Genomic DNA, 18,361 nt, shown 5'->3' with positions numbered 1-18,361 from the left:
GTTTGCTTGCAACCTATACCAGTAACTATCATACAGCAGTGGTTATCAGCGACTGCATTGAGAGAGAAAAAACAGTGATGAAGGATGAAAACTGTACGTTTGAAGTGTGAATGAATAATCGTTACATTGTTCATCGTCTCCTTATCAGGTGAACCCCAGGTTATAATGTTCACCTCGTACAAAAGTACGGCTATTTAAAGCAACTGAATACGGAAATGAACCCAGTTTAGATCTTCTTGATATTAAGATGATTTACGTCTCAGTAATTCAAATAGACACCGATATCGAGACAGATATCAAGACATACATTTAATTGCGATGGCGTAGGCCCTATATATCCACTAGTACTGGTATTCATAACCAAAGGCGTCAACAGCAGTCATGAACGTTCTTGAGAATATCAAATGAACGTACATCATGCGATAAGAAGAAGAATATGGTCACGTGGTCTTATTTATATTAATTATTTAAAGAGTCAGACTCCAGCGCCGTCAATATGTAATACATTTAGCCTACATTAACAGATGCTTCCGACAGTAAACTATATAATCAGCAGCACAGATATGGATCGTGAAATTACAGAGGATGAACAACTCGCTCTGGAGCGTCCTACAATGTTCTCCCCTCAAAGGTAGTCCTTTAACTTGGTTCATTAAAGTTGGCCCGACACATTCTTCTGTAATAAATCCATGATCCTATCCATGATACGTGATTCTCACGACAATCCAGACATGGAAAAACAAGATTCTCTCAGACCTACTCAAACACGTTCTGAGAGGAAAACTGTTCTACCAATATTTGCCTTGTTGTTGTTCTCCAGATTACATGATTTAGTGTGTGTTAGTTGTTGATATATGGATAATCGCTCAGTTATTGATGCATAAATTGTACAGTAACCACACGAATTGTTGATCCAAACATCTGGTTCGCCACTAAAAAAAAGAATTTCCATGCACATTCCATAGTACATGTATTTGATCTGCATTTCATTCATCGACAGTCGGCTGAACTTTTTTCATTGAGAATTTTCTTCTTCAAAGTTGCGAGACATAGCTTGATACCTGGTGAACAGCCATTTCAACGGAGCGGTTAATGCCTTAATCAGTCACATAACATGCTAATTGGTCTTCATTAGTACCGGTCTAGCTCATGGAAAGATGAACTTTATGAGGTTTTTCAATAGTCTAGAAATTATGCAGAGCGTCTAGTTTCTATGTTTCTTTTTGCATGTAAACAACATGACTGCAGTGTGTAGCATCACTAGTTTCTTTCGTGAGACACTTTAACATCCCCAAATGGCATATATAATTCGCCTTCAGAAAGCTTATCTTCCTAAGTATCTATTAAGGGACTCGAAAAACATATTTATTGATCAACTATTGGGGAAGGAATAGTTTGAAGTGGTCAATACCACGGAATGGCTCGCTTCCAAACAAGTTGTTCAGACCAGAAAGCTGGCAGTATCCCTAACAACACTCGTACTGGACTATACTGGACATAGCGGTGAAAGAATCCGTTTTTGGATGCAGTTTTTGCCAAATTCTAGTCTCACGACGCCAAGAGGGTTCCTGTATGAAATGAGAGTCCGATAGATTTCTAGTGTCTCGTCATTTCGTGACGTGAATAATGCTCTTCTTATGCAAAAAGAGACAACTATTCACCTCACGCCGGTGCCACGATCTTACATTAGCCGGCATCAGCAACTTGTATTTATCATACGATCTTACATGGATGCTGGAACAAATACAAAGAACGTTAATTTTTTATCTTATTAGGTCGCCAGCTTCGAACTGCGTGGGTGTATCAACATCCAATTACAGCAATAAACTCTGCGGGAAACGCGAAATGTGCTTATGTTAACTGTTGGTGTATAATTTCGCTGAGAAAAACCTTCGTCATATCTGATGTTATAGTCTAAGTACTCAGGTGAGGGGCACCCACACCATCTTCCGGTAAAGATGACCTCCCTGCTCTCTGGCGTGCCATGGTATAGGCAAAGGTCAACAATCGATGATGATTATGATGATGATGATGATGATGATTATGATGATTATGATGATTATGAAAGTTTTCCATGTAATTAAAATCCAGAATTTGAGAACAAACTACCAATGATTGGGTAGATGATTGGGTTGTGACCGATTGATGTAGTAAGTTGAAACCGTTTGAAATAAACCTAAATTTACTATTTTTTCCAGACCCATGAATCAGCGACCTCTCAATGAAACGATCCTTTGATATAAAAATGGGCTAATAATTGAACATGAAATAATGGATATTCTGCGGTCGACTACTATTTACATTAAACAGTATACTTTTTGCCTCATGTAATTTGCCAGACCGCTTTGTCGGCACGTTTATTCATATTGTTCTCACATTTAGTGTCTCGTTAGTCGGGTACCAAATGATCTGCAATGAACGCTGGTGGTCTGAAGGGTGCCAGGTCAGTAATTTTCATACACTGCTTCAGTTTTTGAGCAGTGATTGCAAACCGCTTGCTCGCGGTCGCTGATTAAAGGCCAATGAGACCGGGATTAAAGAAAGCTTCAGCACTCTGGCCCTATTTTTGCTTTGGGAAGCTTTTACAAGTGACAACCTTTGCAGTGTCCATCTTTAGTGTCAACGGCTTCCCAATCGGTTCTGAGGGGTAGGCCTTTTCGCCAATTTCATCTTATCGTAGTAGATCTTATGTAAATATATTTCGACTCTGGGTGGCCTACTTCTGTCGATTGTCGACGCATAAACTCTCAGCAGGGCTAATTGAAAGATCGCTCAACCACCTTATTATATGTCTTATTAGCAGCACTTATGTCGTGAGCAAATGTCACTAAGGCAAAACGGCACATGTGTCAGAGACCCATGCTGTGCAGACATTTCCCAACTGAGAATCGGTCAAATCAAAATGGTAACGCATTCATTAGACTGAAGTCCCTTCTTATTCTTTACCTTGTCGCAACTGAGTGTCGGTCCAATCAAAATGGTAAAGGCAATCATTAGACTGAAGTGCCTTCTCATTCTTTACCCTGTCGCAACTGAGAATTGGTTCATTCATCATGGTAAAGTGATTCGTTGAACTGAAGTGCCTTATCATTCTGTACACTGTCGAAACTGAGAGTCTGTCCAATCAAAATGGTAAAGGCAATCATTAGACTGAAGTGCCTTCTCATTCTTTACCCTGTCGCAACTGAGAGTCGGTCCAATCAAAATGGTAAAGGCAATCATTAGACTGAAGTGCCTTCTCATTCTGTACACTGTCGAAACTGAGAGTCGGTCCAATCAAAATGGTAAAGGCAATCATTAGACTGAAGTACCTTCTCATTCTTTACCCTGTCGCAACTGAGAGTCGGTCCAATCAAAATGGTAAAGGCAATCATTAGACTGAAGTGCCTTCTCATTCTGTACACTGTCGAAACTGAGAGTCGGTCCAATCAAAATGGTAAAGGCACTCATTAGACTGAAGTGCCTTCTCATTCTGTACACTGTCGAAACTGAGAGTCGGTCCAATCAAAATGGTAAAGGCACTCATTAGACTGAAGTGCCTTCTCATTCTTTACCATGTCGCAACTGAGAATTGGTTCATTCATCATGGTAAAGTGATTCGTTGAACTGAAGTGCCTTATCATTCTGTACACTGTCGAAACTGAGAGTCGGTCCAATCAAAATGGTAAAGTGATTCGTTGAACTGAAGTGCCTTATCATTCTGTACACTGTCGAAACTGAGAGTCGGTTCAATCATAATGGTAAAGTGATTCGTTGAACTGAAGTGCCTTATCATTCTGTACACTGTCGAAGCTGAGAGTCGGTCCAATCAAAATGGTAAAGTGATTCGTTGAACTGAAGTGCCTTATCATTCTGTACACTGTCGAAACTGAGAGTCGGTCCAATCAAAATGGTAAAGTGATTCGTTGAACTGAAGTGCCTTATCATTCTGTACACTGTCGAAACTGAGAGTCGGTCCAATCAAAATGGTAAAGTGATTCGTTGAACTGAAGTGCCTTATCATTCTGTACACTGTCGAAACTGAGAATCGGTTCATTCATCATGGTAAAGTGATTCGTTGAACTGAAGTGCCTTATCATTCTTTACACTGTCGCAACTGAGAATCGGTTCATTCATCATGGTGAAGTGATTCGTTGAACTGAAGTGCCTTTGCGTTGGTTTTGAACTGCGATTTGGAGATTCTTTAAAAAAACTGGGCGAATCATTGCTGCATGATTTCTGGTCATATGTGTGTCTGCTATAAGCCACTCTGTTATTTATGACACAACGATAAAAAAACGTATCTGCGCTGCATTCACAGCGATCCAACTACAAGAATAACAAAGATTGATTGCGCGTGGATTCCGGGACTAAGTTGTTTGCATTTAATATGATTTACTGCAATGCAATGGTTCTCTTTTTACAATTACACACTTAATTCCATTCATTTCAGTCTTGTGCCACCTATTAATCAGAAGGGTGAAAACTGTAAGGTAATTTATCTCACCCGTGAGGGAAGTGATCTTGTCTTGTGTGGTCTGGTCCCGCTCAACGGACCTATTGCATTCACGTCACATCTCCACATTGGAAAACACAGCCAATGTATCAATAAGCTTTCATCTTGTACGATACGATATCATCAGCAAATCTCACATCATATCACATAGGCCTTCGCTCTCAGTACCTTTCCCAACGATTACTTAAGTTGATGGGCGGTTTTATGATAGAGATGTTAAAACCAGGGGGAATTACCCATCAGAGGTTCTTGAACTCAAATTCTCCTATGTCCACTGCATGGCAGAGGTTGTTTTATTGCTGGAGAACGCTTTGATTTGCCTGTCAGTTCCCTCGTTCCCGAAAGAATGCATCACCCAATTAGGCCCAATTCAACAGTAATACACGACTCGTCTGGCCGGGATGTAATTTTTTTAATTGATGTGAGTGTCCAAAGAACTTGTTCCCATAAATCTAATGAGATTGCCATAAAAAGTAACGCTACTGTTGGTAGTATAATGCGGGTGTAAGACAAATTGTCGTGGAGCAATGATAATTACTCTATGATGATAATTGCATGTTTGCATTTTTGTATGCTATTAATGTCATTGGTTTGATGACGTGTTTGACGGGTTTCGGCATAAAATACAATAGGTGTTATATGCAGTTTATTACCCCCAAAGGATCGTTGCTGTAGTGATGACAGGGTCCAGATAGGAGTTGATGACAAAATCATGATGGTCCGCCAAGCTTTTTGTGATGCTTTTCAGTCGGCGTAGCCAAGTGGCGCCGGGCAAAGCACCGAAAAAGTTCAGCGTATTGAGCGAGAGGTTGTCAGCCAAAGCTTGGTTGGAGCGCACCACCTTCCGGTCACGAATGGCAGGCAGAAGTAGACCGATGTATTTCTGTTAGTCTTCATCTTAATAATAGGGCACGAAGCATAACAATTGTCGTGTCTCGAATACTTTCAACCAAACTCTACTGATACGGCTAAGACAATCAAAAAATGAATTTCTATTGGATTAGTCATTACACAGGTTGATTGACGATCTTGTAATGATTCATGTAGGATCCCAAGATACCATTTTTTGAGGATATGTTCATTTGCTGATGTGAATCGTGGCATGTGGCAATCAGATTTACCCGATTCCAGTAAACTTTAAACCAGTAAACCATCCAATGGCTACAGGAGGATTGGAGGCTGCTTTTTGTGTCGCCCAGAAATGAAAACATTGTGCAAACGACAGATGCCCAGTTTTATCAAGAGATACTAACGGTTGCCCCGTCTTCCAACCAGCTTACGGTTCACATTCGACCTCATACTGACAAAAAGGGGTCCGAGTGACGGGCGGGTACTAAAAATCATACATCACTGATTATACACATTGTGTAACATAGCTGTTTTATTTATGTGCACTAAATCCGACACCAGATGCACCAACAAAAGAAGTCGAACTTGGTAGAGATGTAGGTCTTACTCCTACTGTTCTGTAAACAAAATTACAGTAATTACAGCATGCCTCAAAAATAGCTAAATATGTATGTACCAAGATAACCGTTATTATATGTCAGCACGAGAATGATATGCAACCAGACGGGTATCTGTCATTATCGCCCCTGCATAGAATTAGAAAAAAGATACGACATGATTTAGATGCACTGTGCAAATATAAAGATCAATGATAATGCCCGACAATTTATCTTACTTTTTGCAGAGTCTTTGAAAGACTTTTTCTAAAGGTTTGCGTCATCATACATCATATTATAAACGGTAGGTCAACAACACGAACACTTTTGTTCTAAGAATCTTCGTAAGAAATATAGTTTATAGTGCCACCCTCGACAAAAGTGATTTATCGTACGAGTCGCTGATTCCAATTTTAATACTTGCACCTAGAATATCATAGCCGGCTGTAGGATTCTTGGGCAAAATATATGTCCTTCAAATAGGCTACGGTCGGAATAGATGGTGTACCATGCATGTTGCTCTTTTCCTCTACAAGTACATGTATACCTCTGGACTTAACATGCTTTCTCCAAAATGTCATCGGTATCTGATGAACGCGGCTTATTTCGGTCATTAAGTACCTCATACTTTGCTTGATAAAAAATCCGTGCAAGTATGTGATATATATTGCCGCTACAACAACACGGCCAACAACGAAGGCAGCCTGTTCAACAGCTATCGACATGACTGAAGGCGGATGTGTAAGTGAAAGGTACCAGTCCAAAACTCGACGTGGATACATGTTCTTAAACCTTCAAGTAAAAAACGCCCAAAACCTCTGGTCACAGACTGGTGGGACGAGAGATTCACTTAGATTCTGAAGGACATGGGATACACTCGCCCACCCTGTTAATTACAATTATGTACAATGAGGCAGCCCAACAGGAAATGTCATGTCCGATCCCAGTAGCCGCCTCCTCTCCTCAGATGGTATGCAGGTCACACACAGTTGGATTCTCCATATTGCCCTCATCATTACCTCGTGCCTTGGATGAGTCTAACAATAAAATCATGTTGATGTTATAGTAGCTGCTGAGGTTCACCATTGGCTGCATTGTGGTCTACGTTCAGGCGCCAAAATACATATAAGGGCATCAAAAGATGTGATGGTAATTGCACACAAGTTGTACTTCATGGAATATTTATACGATTTCACTAACAGTCAACGGAAAATTATAGTTCAGCCTATAGGCCCTACATTTTGTGCGCTAATGTGCGTGTTCTCGTGTTGAGAAGGAGTTCATATGTATGAAAAAGTCAAATTAGGCCACCCATGCATGCAACAATATCATCGTAGTCTTGAGTTTAATTACGATCATCAAGTATCATACTGTATTGTTTTTTTACAGCACCATTAGTGAAATGATCGAGAGGACAGTGAACTCCATCGTGTTAGTTACCGCTCCTTTTTAGTGGAGTGTATCTTGATAAAACAAACTGTCCGAGAAAAGATAGTAAAATTATCACATGCATTGTTGTATTTGAATTTTTGGAGCAAGAGACGAAGGGAAAATCGCAGCTTGAACCAGGAACATTAATGGCCATAGTGAGCACAAAACCAGGGACATCAACTGTAAATTGAACACCGAATCCAACTCTAGAGATGTAAACCCTTTTCAGTGCGCAAACCTATTTCATTACAGAAATGACAGCAAGTAGGATCCCAGATAAGACGGTATAGTCGAAGAGGCGGGTGTCAAGGCAGAATAGCTCGTTTTGGCGGCAACTCGCCGTTTGTGGATCCGTGCCTGTTGAAACGGTAACCCGTACACACACCAGGTCCAACTACATTTTGTATGTACACGTACCAGACCCTATAGACAGGCCACTCGCGCGGTTATGTGCGAAGTAACCAACAAAAAATTAAAATAAACGTTTCACCAAGTGATGAACCTATATATTTCTTAGAAAGCATACCACCGTCTGAGTGTTTGAAATGCCGGCTGGTGTGCAAGTGACGAGAATAAACACAACATAGTTACCCAACTACCGACTAGGCTACAAAATTAGCATCACGCATACCCTTGAGAGCCAACCATATATTGTAGATTGGGCTCAGTAGTTACTCAATCCGCGTTAGAGGCAAATGCCAGCGTTAGCTCAGCTGAGCGTTATCTCCTACAGCAAATTATGCAAACGCCATCAATCGTGGGTCGCTATTCTGCTAACGCCAACTGAGCAACTCGGCCCAGTACTCATGTGGGCCGGGAATAAGCGCGCGACAAGGTCGAAAAAGAAGTTATGCCTGCGTCGCTTTCACTGTGTTTGATCCTTACCGCGCTTACACGTACGTCAAGCATGTTGGGGACTCGACCTCTTCAATGTTAGCATTCACCTATGATATAGAACAGCCGCCCTCAAACGCTCGCCAACTGCCAAATAAATGCCAGACTGCCGAGAATGCCGTTGAAATCGACTGAAATCCAGGGTCTTTCAGAATGTCAGAGTACGGTCGAAATAAGTTGGTAGCCAGGATATAAATCTTCCATGAACATGTAGACCCTATACCTGCGCACGAGATCAGGTTGCCGGGTTTTTTCAAGGTTTGAATTCTCGGGTACATGTCGAGGTCTCGTATGCAATGCTTTTTCTCCCGGGATTCCATCGTCTGCGAAATGGTTTTATATAAAGATGATGAAAACAAGATAAAGTACATGTATATAGAGATGGCATATTGAAGCTTACCACCGGCGCATGAACTATACTTGAGTATATCATTAACCGAAGTGGAGGCGGAAGTACGACTAGACGGCGGATTTTGTCTTATATTGGATGGCCGGAGTGGGCTGCCTTCAAGAGTCCATCTTATGTAACTGATAAAAAGATCATCAAAAACTGCTTTCTTTCTGCGATCAGCCGGTTGGCTTTAACCCAAGAGTCATGGAACCTTTCCCTGAAGAGATCTTTTTCAAAGTGGCAGTAAATCAAAATAAAACAATACATACATTCAGCTAGTTGTATCTCTATCTGATGACGATCTGTTCAATCTGTACATTGACATAAGTATTGCCGAACTCTCTTGCGGAATTCAACAACGTACTTGAGGTTAACATTCACCATACTTCGAAGAACATATGTATAATTTGGCCGAGTCTCTTGTACCTTTCACCATCCTATCGTTTAACAGATATATTTTTCATTTGTACTCTGTGGCACAATAAAAATAGCCTCAGGTTTCTCTTTCCGAATTGCCTTGTGTGACTTTAATGTTTGTGCAAAACATGATTTTGTGGGAGGGCATGTCTGATATGCTGAGGAATTTCCTCAGCGAAACGGAAACTGATTTTTTCAACATTCGTAGATTAGGCACTATGATTTTTAGCTTGCTTTGTTTTTTCTGTGCAGCTATCACAACACAAAGTTAGTTCACTTCCTCCCGACATATTCAAGTATTTTAGTAAGAACGTTTAGGGGGAAGAGGTGGGAAGAGGAGTCGCCAGCGCGGCTAAGATTACAGCAATAATTTATTGTTTTGACAATCCTGAGCTGAAGTTATGCTTGGCCAGACCTAACGCCACATCACTAAAAAGATTTTTTGTAACCGGGTTGCAGAGGTGGAACTTGGTTTTAACAAACCACTTCAAATTATGTCGATGTTGCTACCAGGATTCCTTCTGCTTGTAAATTAACGATGTAATTCATATCTTATAGGATTATGACATGAGGTGATATTTTCTGCAGATTCCTTGTCTATCATGTGCTAATGCTCGCCTTCTCTCCCGTTCCAGCTGTTTGTGTCTGTGATACGTGCCCAATGGACGCCTTGGAGTCGTTGGAGCAGCTGTACGAAACTCTGTGATGGCGGCGTGACCAAGCAGGTCAGACAATGTGCATCTGTGGAAGACTGCAAAGGGCCTCGTTCAAGATTTAAACTTTGTAACACCCAGGTAGGCACTTACCACCTCCATGTGATTGAGTGTAATACTAGGACCCTGATATAAAGTCAGGTTGAATCACAGGTAGCCTCATACAAGGAAAGAGAGTTAAGCGCCAAAGTTAGCGCCAGTAATGATACAAACCCTGAAAATGTATTCGTCGTTCAATGCATTTTCAGCGACAGTAACCTCAAATGTGGTCTTCCTTTTGCAGCCATGTCCCGAGAACTCCGTAGATTTTCGAGATTTGCAATGTGCGGGTTACAACACCAAGCGATCACATGAAGAGTGGGTCGCCTACCACAACACAAGTTTACCGTGCACGCTGGTCTGTCGTGGCCTGGGGACAGGGATCATTGAAGAGAAAAGCCGCCATGTTGTTGATGGTACGAGATGCCTGCACAGAAAGGATGCCATCTGCCTCCGGGGTGTGTGCAAGGTACGGTGGATCTCATTCTCCCTGTTGAAAGCTTTATCCGAATACTATCATTGTAAACTACAGAGGCGCCACCATCGCCACTTCCGGTGTCATGGCTGGGCCATCTTTTGCTATTAAGCGCCTCATTAGCGCAATTCTGCTCACTTGAAATGAAAAATCGAATGAAAATGCCAAAATCTTTGCAAATATGAACATCGTCCTTGCATTTAATATGATTGTAACCTCTTCTCTTTAAGGATTTAGGTTGTGATGGAACCTTAGACCACGAAGCCCAGGTCGACCATTGTGGTGTATGCAGAGGTGATGGTTCATCGTGCAGCCGATACGTATGGGTGGAAGACGAGTTCTCCCCTTGTACTGTCACCTGTGGTGTAGGTAACAGAACTTCATCCCATTTATTCGTCCTATTAAAGTGAAAGTCAGTTGACGGGTTTCGCCACCTACGATGTCTAACAAAGATTCGTCATGTTAAAGTTTTGTTCGGACATGTCAAACACAAAGGCTCAAAACAATTACAGAGAGCGACCCGTCAATGGGTTTTCCCTTTGATACTGCCCTATTAGACATTAACCTTACCAACCTAGATCAATAGCTGCTTAATAGGTTTGAGGCACGTACGCGTTCATATGTGGGTTAACAATAATGAACCTCGCATACCAGGGCTGACGAAAGAACTGATATGAGAAAAGAAAAACGCTGTTCTATTTCTCTTTTTTTTAAATCATCACAATTGTTAAGAAATTAGGTGGATTCCCAACCACTCGTACCCAGTGTTATTCACCTGAAGGTGAATAATGCATATGCCCGGAAGGATTGAAAATAAATCTAATAAGTGTCTGGCTCCCGAAGTCAAAAGCTATACATAGTCTTGCCATGAATTCATTTTAAAGCAAAACACCCGCCGGTTATCACGTTCTTCTGACAGAGTTCTACTTAAGTGAATCCAAATCGTCCACACGGATTCATGAAATCGGGAGAGCATACCTTGTTGCACACGCTGTAATTCGAGGGTGCCGTTCGAGAGTGTCAGACAAGCTTTGACTTCTAAAAAACGAGACCAATACCAGACCAAAACCAGACCAATACAATTGTTTTGTCTGCCTCAAAGCAGTTGTTCTCCGATATACAACACGTTTATTTTCATCTCCATCCTGGATCTACTTAAGTCGCGCTACTTGACTCATTAAAACTTAATTGCAAAAGAATGTGTCGATGATGTAAAACATAACTTGTGGTTGCATTTTTTGATCATGCTATTGAACTACTTAGCTCCCAATCAGAAGGTAATTTTCACACAAATGACGAAATGACATTTTTCTTCTTTGATTTGCACATAAGGTCGTGACGTTCGTATATCGTTGACATAATTGATACAGTCAAGTATACAAGTTACGTAAAAATGAGGTCAGATGTACTTTATCTCAGTAGAGTTGAAAACGTCTAAGTCTATGCAAATATTCTAAAGTGTAAACTTCGAACTGCCAAAATCCTCGCTCCGTTGAATACAGAACCAGAAATATGCTGGCTCTGCTTTTAACCACCTTACTGTCGGAGAAGAAACGTCAATCTCCTACATATACATGCAGTATTTGTAGCATCTGCTGGCCAAGGATGGCTTTGACCATCGGTATCGGCAAGCTTCCAATCTCACTCACTACCGACCTGGAGGGCTACCAAACCCGTTTGCAACAGAGACCTATTACTTCACCTTCATTTTCAGGCCGGCAAACGCAGAACTTTTACTGCAAAGATGTCAAACGAGACAGAAGGGTGAAAACGAGAAAGTGTGATCCGACGTTGAAACCTTCGAGACAAATCAAAACCTGTGATATAGGAGCGTGCACACCAGAGTAAGCCAAACTTGGTATTCTGTAAATGTCCGCCAGACACACATCACGAGCCGAAGTAGCGCAGCTGAGAGAGCGTCAGACTGAAGATCTAAAGTTCCCGGGTTTCGGCATTTTGTTATTGTTGGTACAACTTCCCATGCATGTTTTTGGATGAAATGCAGTCTTAACCTGAGTAACCATTGTCTGCTGAAGCATTTTGCTTTTGTGCTGAACAGAATATCAGTATCTTATGATTATTACACGTGAGTTATGACAAAGAAGTAATCTTCAATATGATGACGATTACCAAAATGGCTGACCCAGGCGCCATCTTCAGTCTTCGATGAGGATGGACGCCAGACATAGGACCCCGGGCGGAGCAAAATGTTTAAACATTGCTGTAACAGTTTTGGTTATAATTTACTTGTTAAGATGGGTCAATGAAGATTGGAGCGAATGCAGCCAGTCCTGCGGCAAGGGTATTCGAGTGAGGGACGTGTTTTGTGGACTGAGGAAGCCCTCGGGAATGTTCAAGAGACTAGACCTCTCTAGGTGTGCAACCAAGCGGCCGGAGGCGACCAGACAGTGCAACGAAGGGAACTGTCCCGTGTGGCACACACGGAAGTGGTCAAGGGTAAGGTCGGACATTTCCTTCTTCGAAACACCCGCTCTTCCACAGGGGAGTTTGGGATTTGGACTGTAAGATACCATACTACGTTGTTGGTGCTGGATGGACACACTGACTGATCGATTGCTTCGGTATGGGTATCGCCATCGCCGTCTTTTCAGAATGTGTGTAACTATCAAGCTCCCTACAGATATCAAAACTTTCCTAAGTCTGCTCAGAAGACGAGTTTGATCGACTGCTTTATTTTCAGTGTTCCGTAACATGTGGTGTTGGGATGCGGTATAGAAAGGTCTACTGCAGCTCCTCGCGGCTCCTTTGCCCGCCGTCAGAGTACCCATTGTCAGCCATAACCTGTCACACTGGGGTCGTCTGCCCGTATGCAAACAAGACAGAATTTGATGATTATCCATCTAAGGAGGCAGAAGGTAAGACAGTGATCATGTTTATCGTCTGGTATTCGTGTGTTTCCCAAAACTCGGGTTTGTTCTGTTTGGATCTGTCATTCGTCATAACATCGGTTAAGAAGAGCAAGACAATGAATGCAAGTTTCCTTTTAGTCATTTCAGGCGAATTCCAGTTTGCTGATGACCTGAGTGAGAAGTCCAGCATGAAATCGATGCCAGCGAAGGCGGCATTGCCGTATGCCAGTAACCTGTATGACGAGCCACAGGCTGACAAACCACCACCAGTCAAGTCAAAACCAGCGTAAGAACAAAATGTCTCTGAGAGATATTTTCATCTAAATGGATACCCCTTGAAAGTGTAACAAAATTTTTCAGAATTTGAAGCTCTGAAAGCTATGGCGATATGAACCTTGCGTGAGATAGAACAACATTTTTATTTCACACAAGCTTCAGATCGCCGTGATGCTGAATCCGTTAAGATTTGTTTGCGTGGTTGCCACTTTGATGGAGGACCTGCCAGCAATAAATTATACATGTATTATAATTTCTTCGCAGATGGGCCATCATCCTTAAGGGTCCATGCAGTACCACCTGTGGGCCAGGAATCCGGGCTGTAACAATTGAATGTCGCCATTACAACTATCGGACAAATACATTCCAGACCGCTCCAACATACAAGTGTTTAAGTAAGTCTTTTTTTACCATTACCATATATTGCATGGCTACGCCTTATCCTTCCGACAATCGGAAATAGATTTTCAAGTAATTTCAGTTATAATATCTGCTTTTAGTTGAGGATGCTACTAACGTTGATACGAGATGAAGTTAGTTGCCGAGCAGATAAAGTTGATGCGCTATTATTTGAATTCAGTGAAGTTCTTTGGTTTGCGCACGAAAGCCTTTCAAGAAATGATTCCATTATCTAGCGTTATGCATTGTTTTGATATTTTAGTCATGCGAAGGAATTGGCGAAACTTTGGTGAAGGTCAGCAGGTTTAGCTCCGAATCCTGTAAATCCCAGCTTCTACCTGGGTCATGGTATAGGCTCATAGTTTTTCTTCTCCACATTCCATTACATTATGCCTCGTGAAAACTTCCATATACAAAATCACACAAAATTTACTTTATGTTGAAAAGAATTTACGACAATTTCCTACATTTTTGAAAGTAACATGTGTATTTTTGAAATCGGTAAAAAATAAGATTTACTGAAAATTGAGGAAAACTTGAGTCAGCTATATCAGCAAGTGATTTCAGGAGGCACATACACCTTCAAATCCACATTTCAGCCGGCGTCGCATTCACCCAAATTTGGCCAAGTCCAGAAATGTGACTGTATATTCCCAGACTCGACCGTTGCCATGAGGCAACAGCAACAGTAAACATGAATGAACCATTACCATCACCTGCTGTCCGGGCAACCCTGACACAGCACACTTATGTCAATACATCTTACTCTGAGCACTCAATTTCATATTCTCTGCAAGTTCCTCCTCCTGGCGCCAGGAGTTCGTCCGCAGAATCTCACGCAATGGCGCAATGAAGAGGAAGGTTTTCAAGTCGCCGGAAACAATATATGAACGTTAGCGCTATCGTTCACAACAAAAAATTAGAAGTTTATACTTTCTACTCTAACGATCATCCGACATAGTCTTCTCCCTCAACCAGCTCGTTTGAAACTGCCGCATCGAGCCACCAATTCCCTCTCGCGGCCTCTTCTCAGTCACATACGATTCACTGTCACCCACCAATCTATCCCGCACTTTCTTATTCGTCACATTGATTTTCGCTGTCACCCCGAGCTGGCACGATGTCGGATCGGACATTCATCAGTATATCTCAACTTCCTCAACATGATAGAACAGAAATCCACGAAACAACCATTCTGGCTTGCTCGTGTCTATAATCCAATTGCGCGTATAAGGGACTAAGTACTTCTGATTGAAAAAGTCTATCAGCAAGTTTCTCAAATGGATTCTTGTTCGTGTTACAAATAGCATTTATACTAAGCCTATAGTGCAGCAATGTCATGGACAACATCAGATCAACTCCTTGTCCAGGAAATATGTGCAAAAGATTCCACAAAATGGCGCTTATGGCACCTTACCACGGCCCTCCTGCTGCCAAAAAAAACCCGATGTAGATATGATATCCTGCATGACACTCGCTTTTGCGCGGGGAGGGGATAGGTGCCCGTTCTATTTGTGGACGAGGTCAAATATCGGGAAAATGCTCACGTCGGCTGAAGTCCGTTTAGGTTACATATACCCGACCGTCAGTTAATATATATCTTCTTTCAGTTCATGAAGTGGCGAGGGTCACCTGTGCCAATCACCATTTTTTTGTTCCTTTGGTAGATGGTGTATATTGTAGATGTTGATATTACATTTTAAACACATAAACAAATCGATCGACTGTGCTTTGAGTCGGGGGCGACGGCCAGTCGTAGGGTAGTGCGTAAGAGCAGTAAGCCTATTTTCCTATTTTATTGCTTCAAAACAATGAACGCAGTTGCATTAATGGTGATTTACGATCTACACATTTACAACAGGAAGCAAAAATTTGGTGATAGCTCTATTAGACACATCTTCTGCTCTCAGGTAGCCTTCTTCGGAATCTCTATTTTTTGCTATTATCCCAAACGCTGCCATCAACGTAACTAACGTTGTACTGGCAGGGGTGGTTTCGATCAACTAACCTATCCAAGATGGCATCGTCACATCTTAGAACCTTAGAATCTTGCATGGAAACAACTGAATACTTTACTAGATTCTATTTGAGTACCATTCCCGGTACCATTGCATGTGTTTGGCTAAACAAATACAACGTATGCCGATACTAAAGTAGATACTGGAATGTCATACTAGTAGATCTCTCTCTATAATCATCAGTTCGCCTATCCCTATATTGTCCATAATTCAAATATTTTTTTCACATTGACAAGTGTGACTTGGCTGGTGATACTTTTCGTAATTGGTGGGTATCTCAACTCTTGCTTCGGGCATTCGGTTTAAATTGATGAACATGGTAGTTCCATTTCGATGACACATTTGTAATTATCACCTCGGGCATCAGACGATTTAACATAAACGTACTTCATAAAATTCGATCCCTACGTCTTATAAATGAGCATTTGAGGCTGTCATTGGAGCTTTAATTTCGATTCGATGCAAATAGATGTATGATGTATGTATGATGTGCCACCATTCGTGTAAAATCCCACGACATAATTGGATGAAACAGTCACGAATTCTGCATCGAAGCAAGCAGTACCAAACACAGTGTTACAAGCCATAACGCCGTGCTTGCATGTAACGGTAGTAGTGTTGGCTAATCAGACATGAGGTTTCATAAATGTTCGGTAAGATAACACTGCCGTCGTCAGTTAACACCCTTCGATGTCAAGCAAACACACAAGCCTAAATACCGACTTGTACTGCAACATTGTGGCCTAGGCCATCGAAGTGCGAAGCCCAGTTACATGTTTCTCCTCAAGGTCTTCGATGAGTTCGAAAAAAAAACATCCTTTCATGCGAGTTATTGCTCTGTCAAGGAGTAGATCATCCTATGAAATAGCCTTTATGAACGAAATGCTGCAATGACGAATCCGCTACAAGTGCAGGTGTGAATTGAAGAACGTAGGCCAGTTCCTGCCCTCAATGCTAGGATTTCGGTAACTAGCTTTCTGGGCCGGTGACTGTTTCCATTTCTTGATGACATTCACGAGGCAAATTGGTGTTGTGATTAGATGGTGGATTCTGAATCACTGATTCAGCCTTTCTAAACAATCGGACCAAGATCGACGCACTTGAAAATGTCTGGTGATTCCAGTATTTGCTAGGAAAAAGTAACCCTTCATGGATCGGCAGGGGTTCTGATGCACCAGGGGTTATTATCACCTCCACCATACATGTCGTCTAACCCCACGAATCTGTTACAGCGCGAGGGTTTCTGGTACTTCCTAGTCAGCACTGTCGCCTAAAGATGCCCAATTTCCCCGATGCAGCGCCGAGGATGGATGCCGTTCAAAGTTACCCTCAAACGACCACTTTCCAGGGTAACTGTGTATACAACAAGGTGTACGTCGATGTGTTTTACCTCTACACATGCGGCATCACCCCTCTCGCCATTTTGGGGATTGTGCTTAACGTCATCAATCTCGTCGTATATCATCACATGCAGAATATCGCAACAACATCTGTTTTCTTACTGCGCATACTCGCCGTGTGTGACATGTTCTTTCTGACAGTTTGCCTGATTTATTTCTTTGTACGTCACATGGTGGTATATTTCAGCAATAGAATTGCACTTTTCGCTCTCTCTGACCACCTGTTAGCGCCAGCTATAGCGTATGCTACGGAACCCTTTTACTATTCGTCGTTGCAGACTCGGAATTGGTTAATCGTTTTAATTACCTTTGAGCGATTTTTGAATATCGTTTTCCCGTTGTGGGCCAGGAGACGCTGTACCAAGGGTAATGTTGGAATAATTGTGTTCTTGATTATTCTTGTGGCGTTATGTTTGGCCATCCCTCGTCCCGTGTTTTACCACCAACATCTTTTCTGGAGGCCAAACCAGTGCAACGGGGTAATAGAACTTCAGTTGGAGTCTCGAGAAGATTCCGATGTTTTTCGCCAAATGAATTACATACTAGCAACAGTCCTCGTTCCCATGATACTCATATATACCATGAACATCATTCTCATCATTTCCGTCAGAAGAGCCATGACCAAACAGCTCAAAATGGCGAACAAAGAACGCCCAGAGCGCGGCCAGATGCAGGCCACAATGACTGTCATCTCTCTTGTAACCTTGTTTACAATTTGTGAAACATTGCCTGGTCTAGACAGGGTCGTAGTTCTTTTTGCTGGCGCCCCATTCCCCGATGATAATCTCTTTTACAATTACGCTCGGAAGACCGGTTTACTTCTCATCGTGCTCGACTCAGCTATGAACTTTGTGGCTTACTTCGTTTCAAACAGATCATTTCGCCTCAATTTCAGGTCACTGTTTGAGCGATCATTGAAAGCAGTGCCATAACCGATTGATTGCTTCATATTTCCTTTTCTATCTTCTTTTTCCCTTTAAACCAATTCGCCTTTATTCTCACACACATCCACATGTTTACTGATAAATGACCAAAACGGAGGGAAACAAGCGTCCCAATTCCCATACAGGTTGCCAGGCTCATATTCCAAACTCTCTA

The 18,361-nt window shown here is 42.0% G+C and overlaps 1 protein-coding gene across 3 annotated transcripts in view; it reads left to right on the top strand.

Annotated features, from left to right (window-relative positions):
• Nucleotides 1-18,361, top strand: part of LOC135483356 (protein madd-4-like) — a 34,187-nt gene that overhangs the window by 9,509 nt on the left and 6,317 nt on the right. For 2 of the 3 annotated variants that reach the window (XM_064764184.1, XM_064764185.1), the window contains exons 2-9: nucleotides 9,709-9,867; nucleotides 10,070-10,294; nucleotides 10,531-10,669; nucleotides 12,015-12,144; nucleotides 12,556-12,757; nucleotides 13,002-13,176; nucleotides 13,309-13,456; nucleotides 13,711-13,841. In XM_064764184.1, the coding sequence (XP_064620254.1) occupies nucleotides 9,709-9,867; nucleotides 10,070-10,294; nucleotides 10,531-10,669; nucleotides 12,015-12,144; nucleotides 12,556-12,757; nucleotides 13,002-13,176; nucleotides 13,309-13,456; nucleotides 13,711-13,841 (1,309 nt within the window). Of the gene's footprint in view, nucleotides 1-9,708; nucleotides 9,868-10,069; nucleotides 10,295-10,530; nucleotides 10,670-12,014; nucleotides 12,145-12,555; nucleotides 12,758-13,001; nucleotides 13,177-13,308; nucleotides 13,457-13,710; nucleotides 13,842-18,361 lie in introns of those variants that run through there. The other variant, XM_064764187.1, reaches the window with a different exon arrangement.

The sequence above is a fragment of the Lineus longissimus genome, chromosome 2 (assembly GCF_910592395.1).
Source record: "Lineus longissimus chromosome 2, tnLinLong1.2, whole genome shotgun sequence".
NCBI classification, from domain to species: Eukaryota; Metazoa; Nemertea; class Pilidiophora; order Heteronemertea; family Lineidae; genus Lineus; species Lineus longissimus.
The sequence above is the reverse complement of the archived record's forward strand: the minus strand, read 5'-3'. Positions and strand labels throughout refer to the sequence as shown.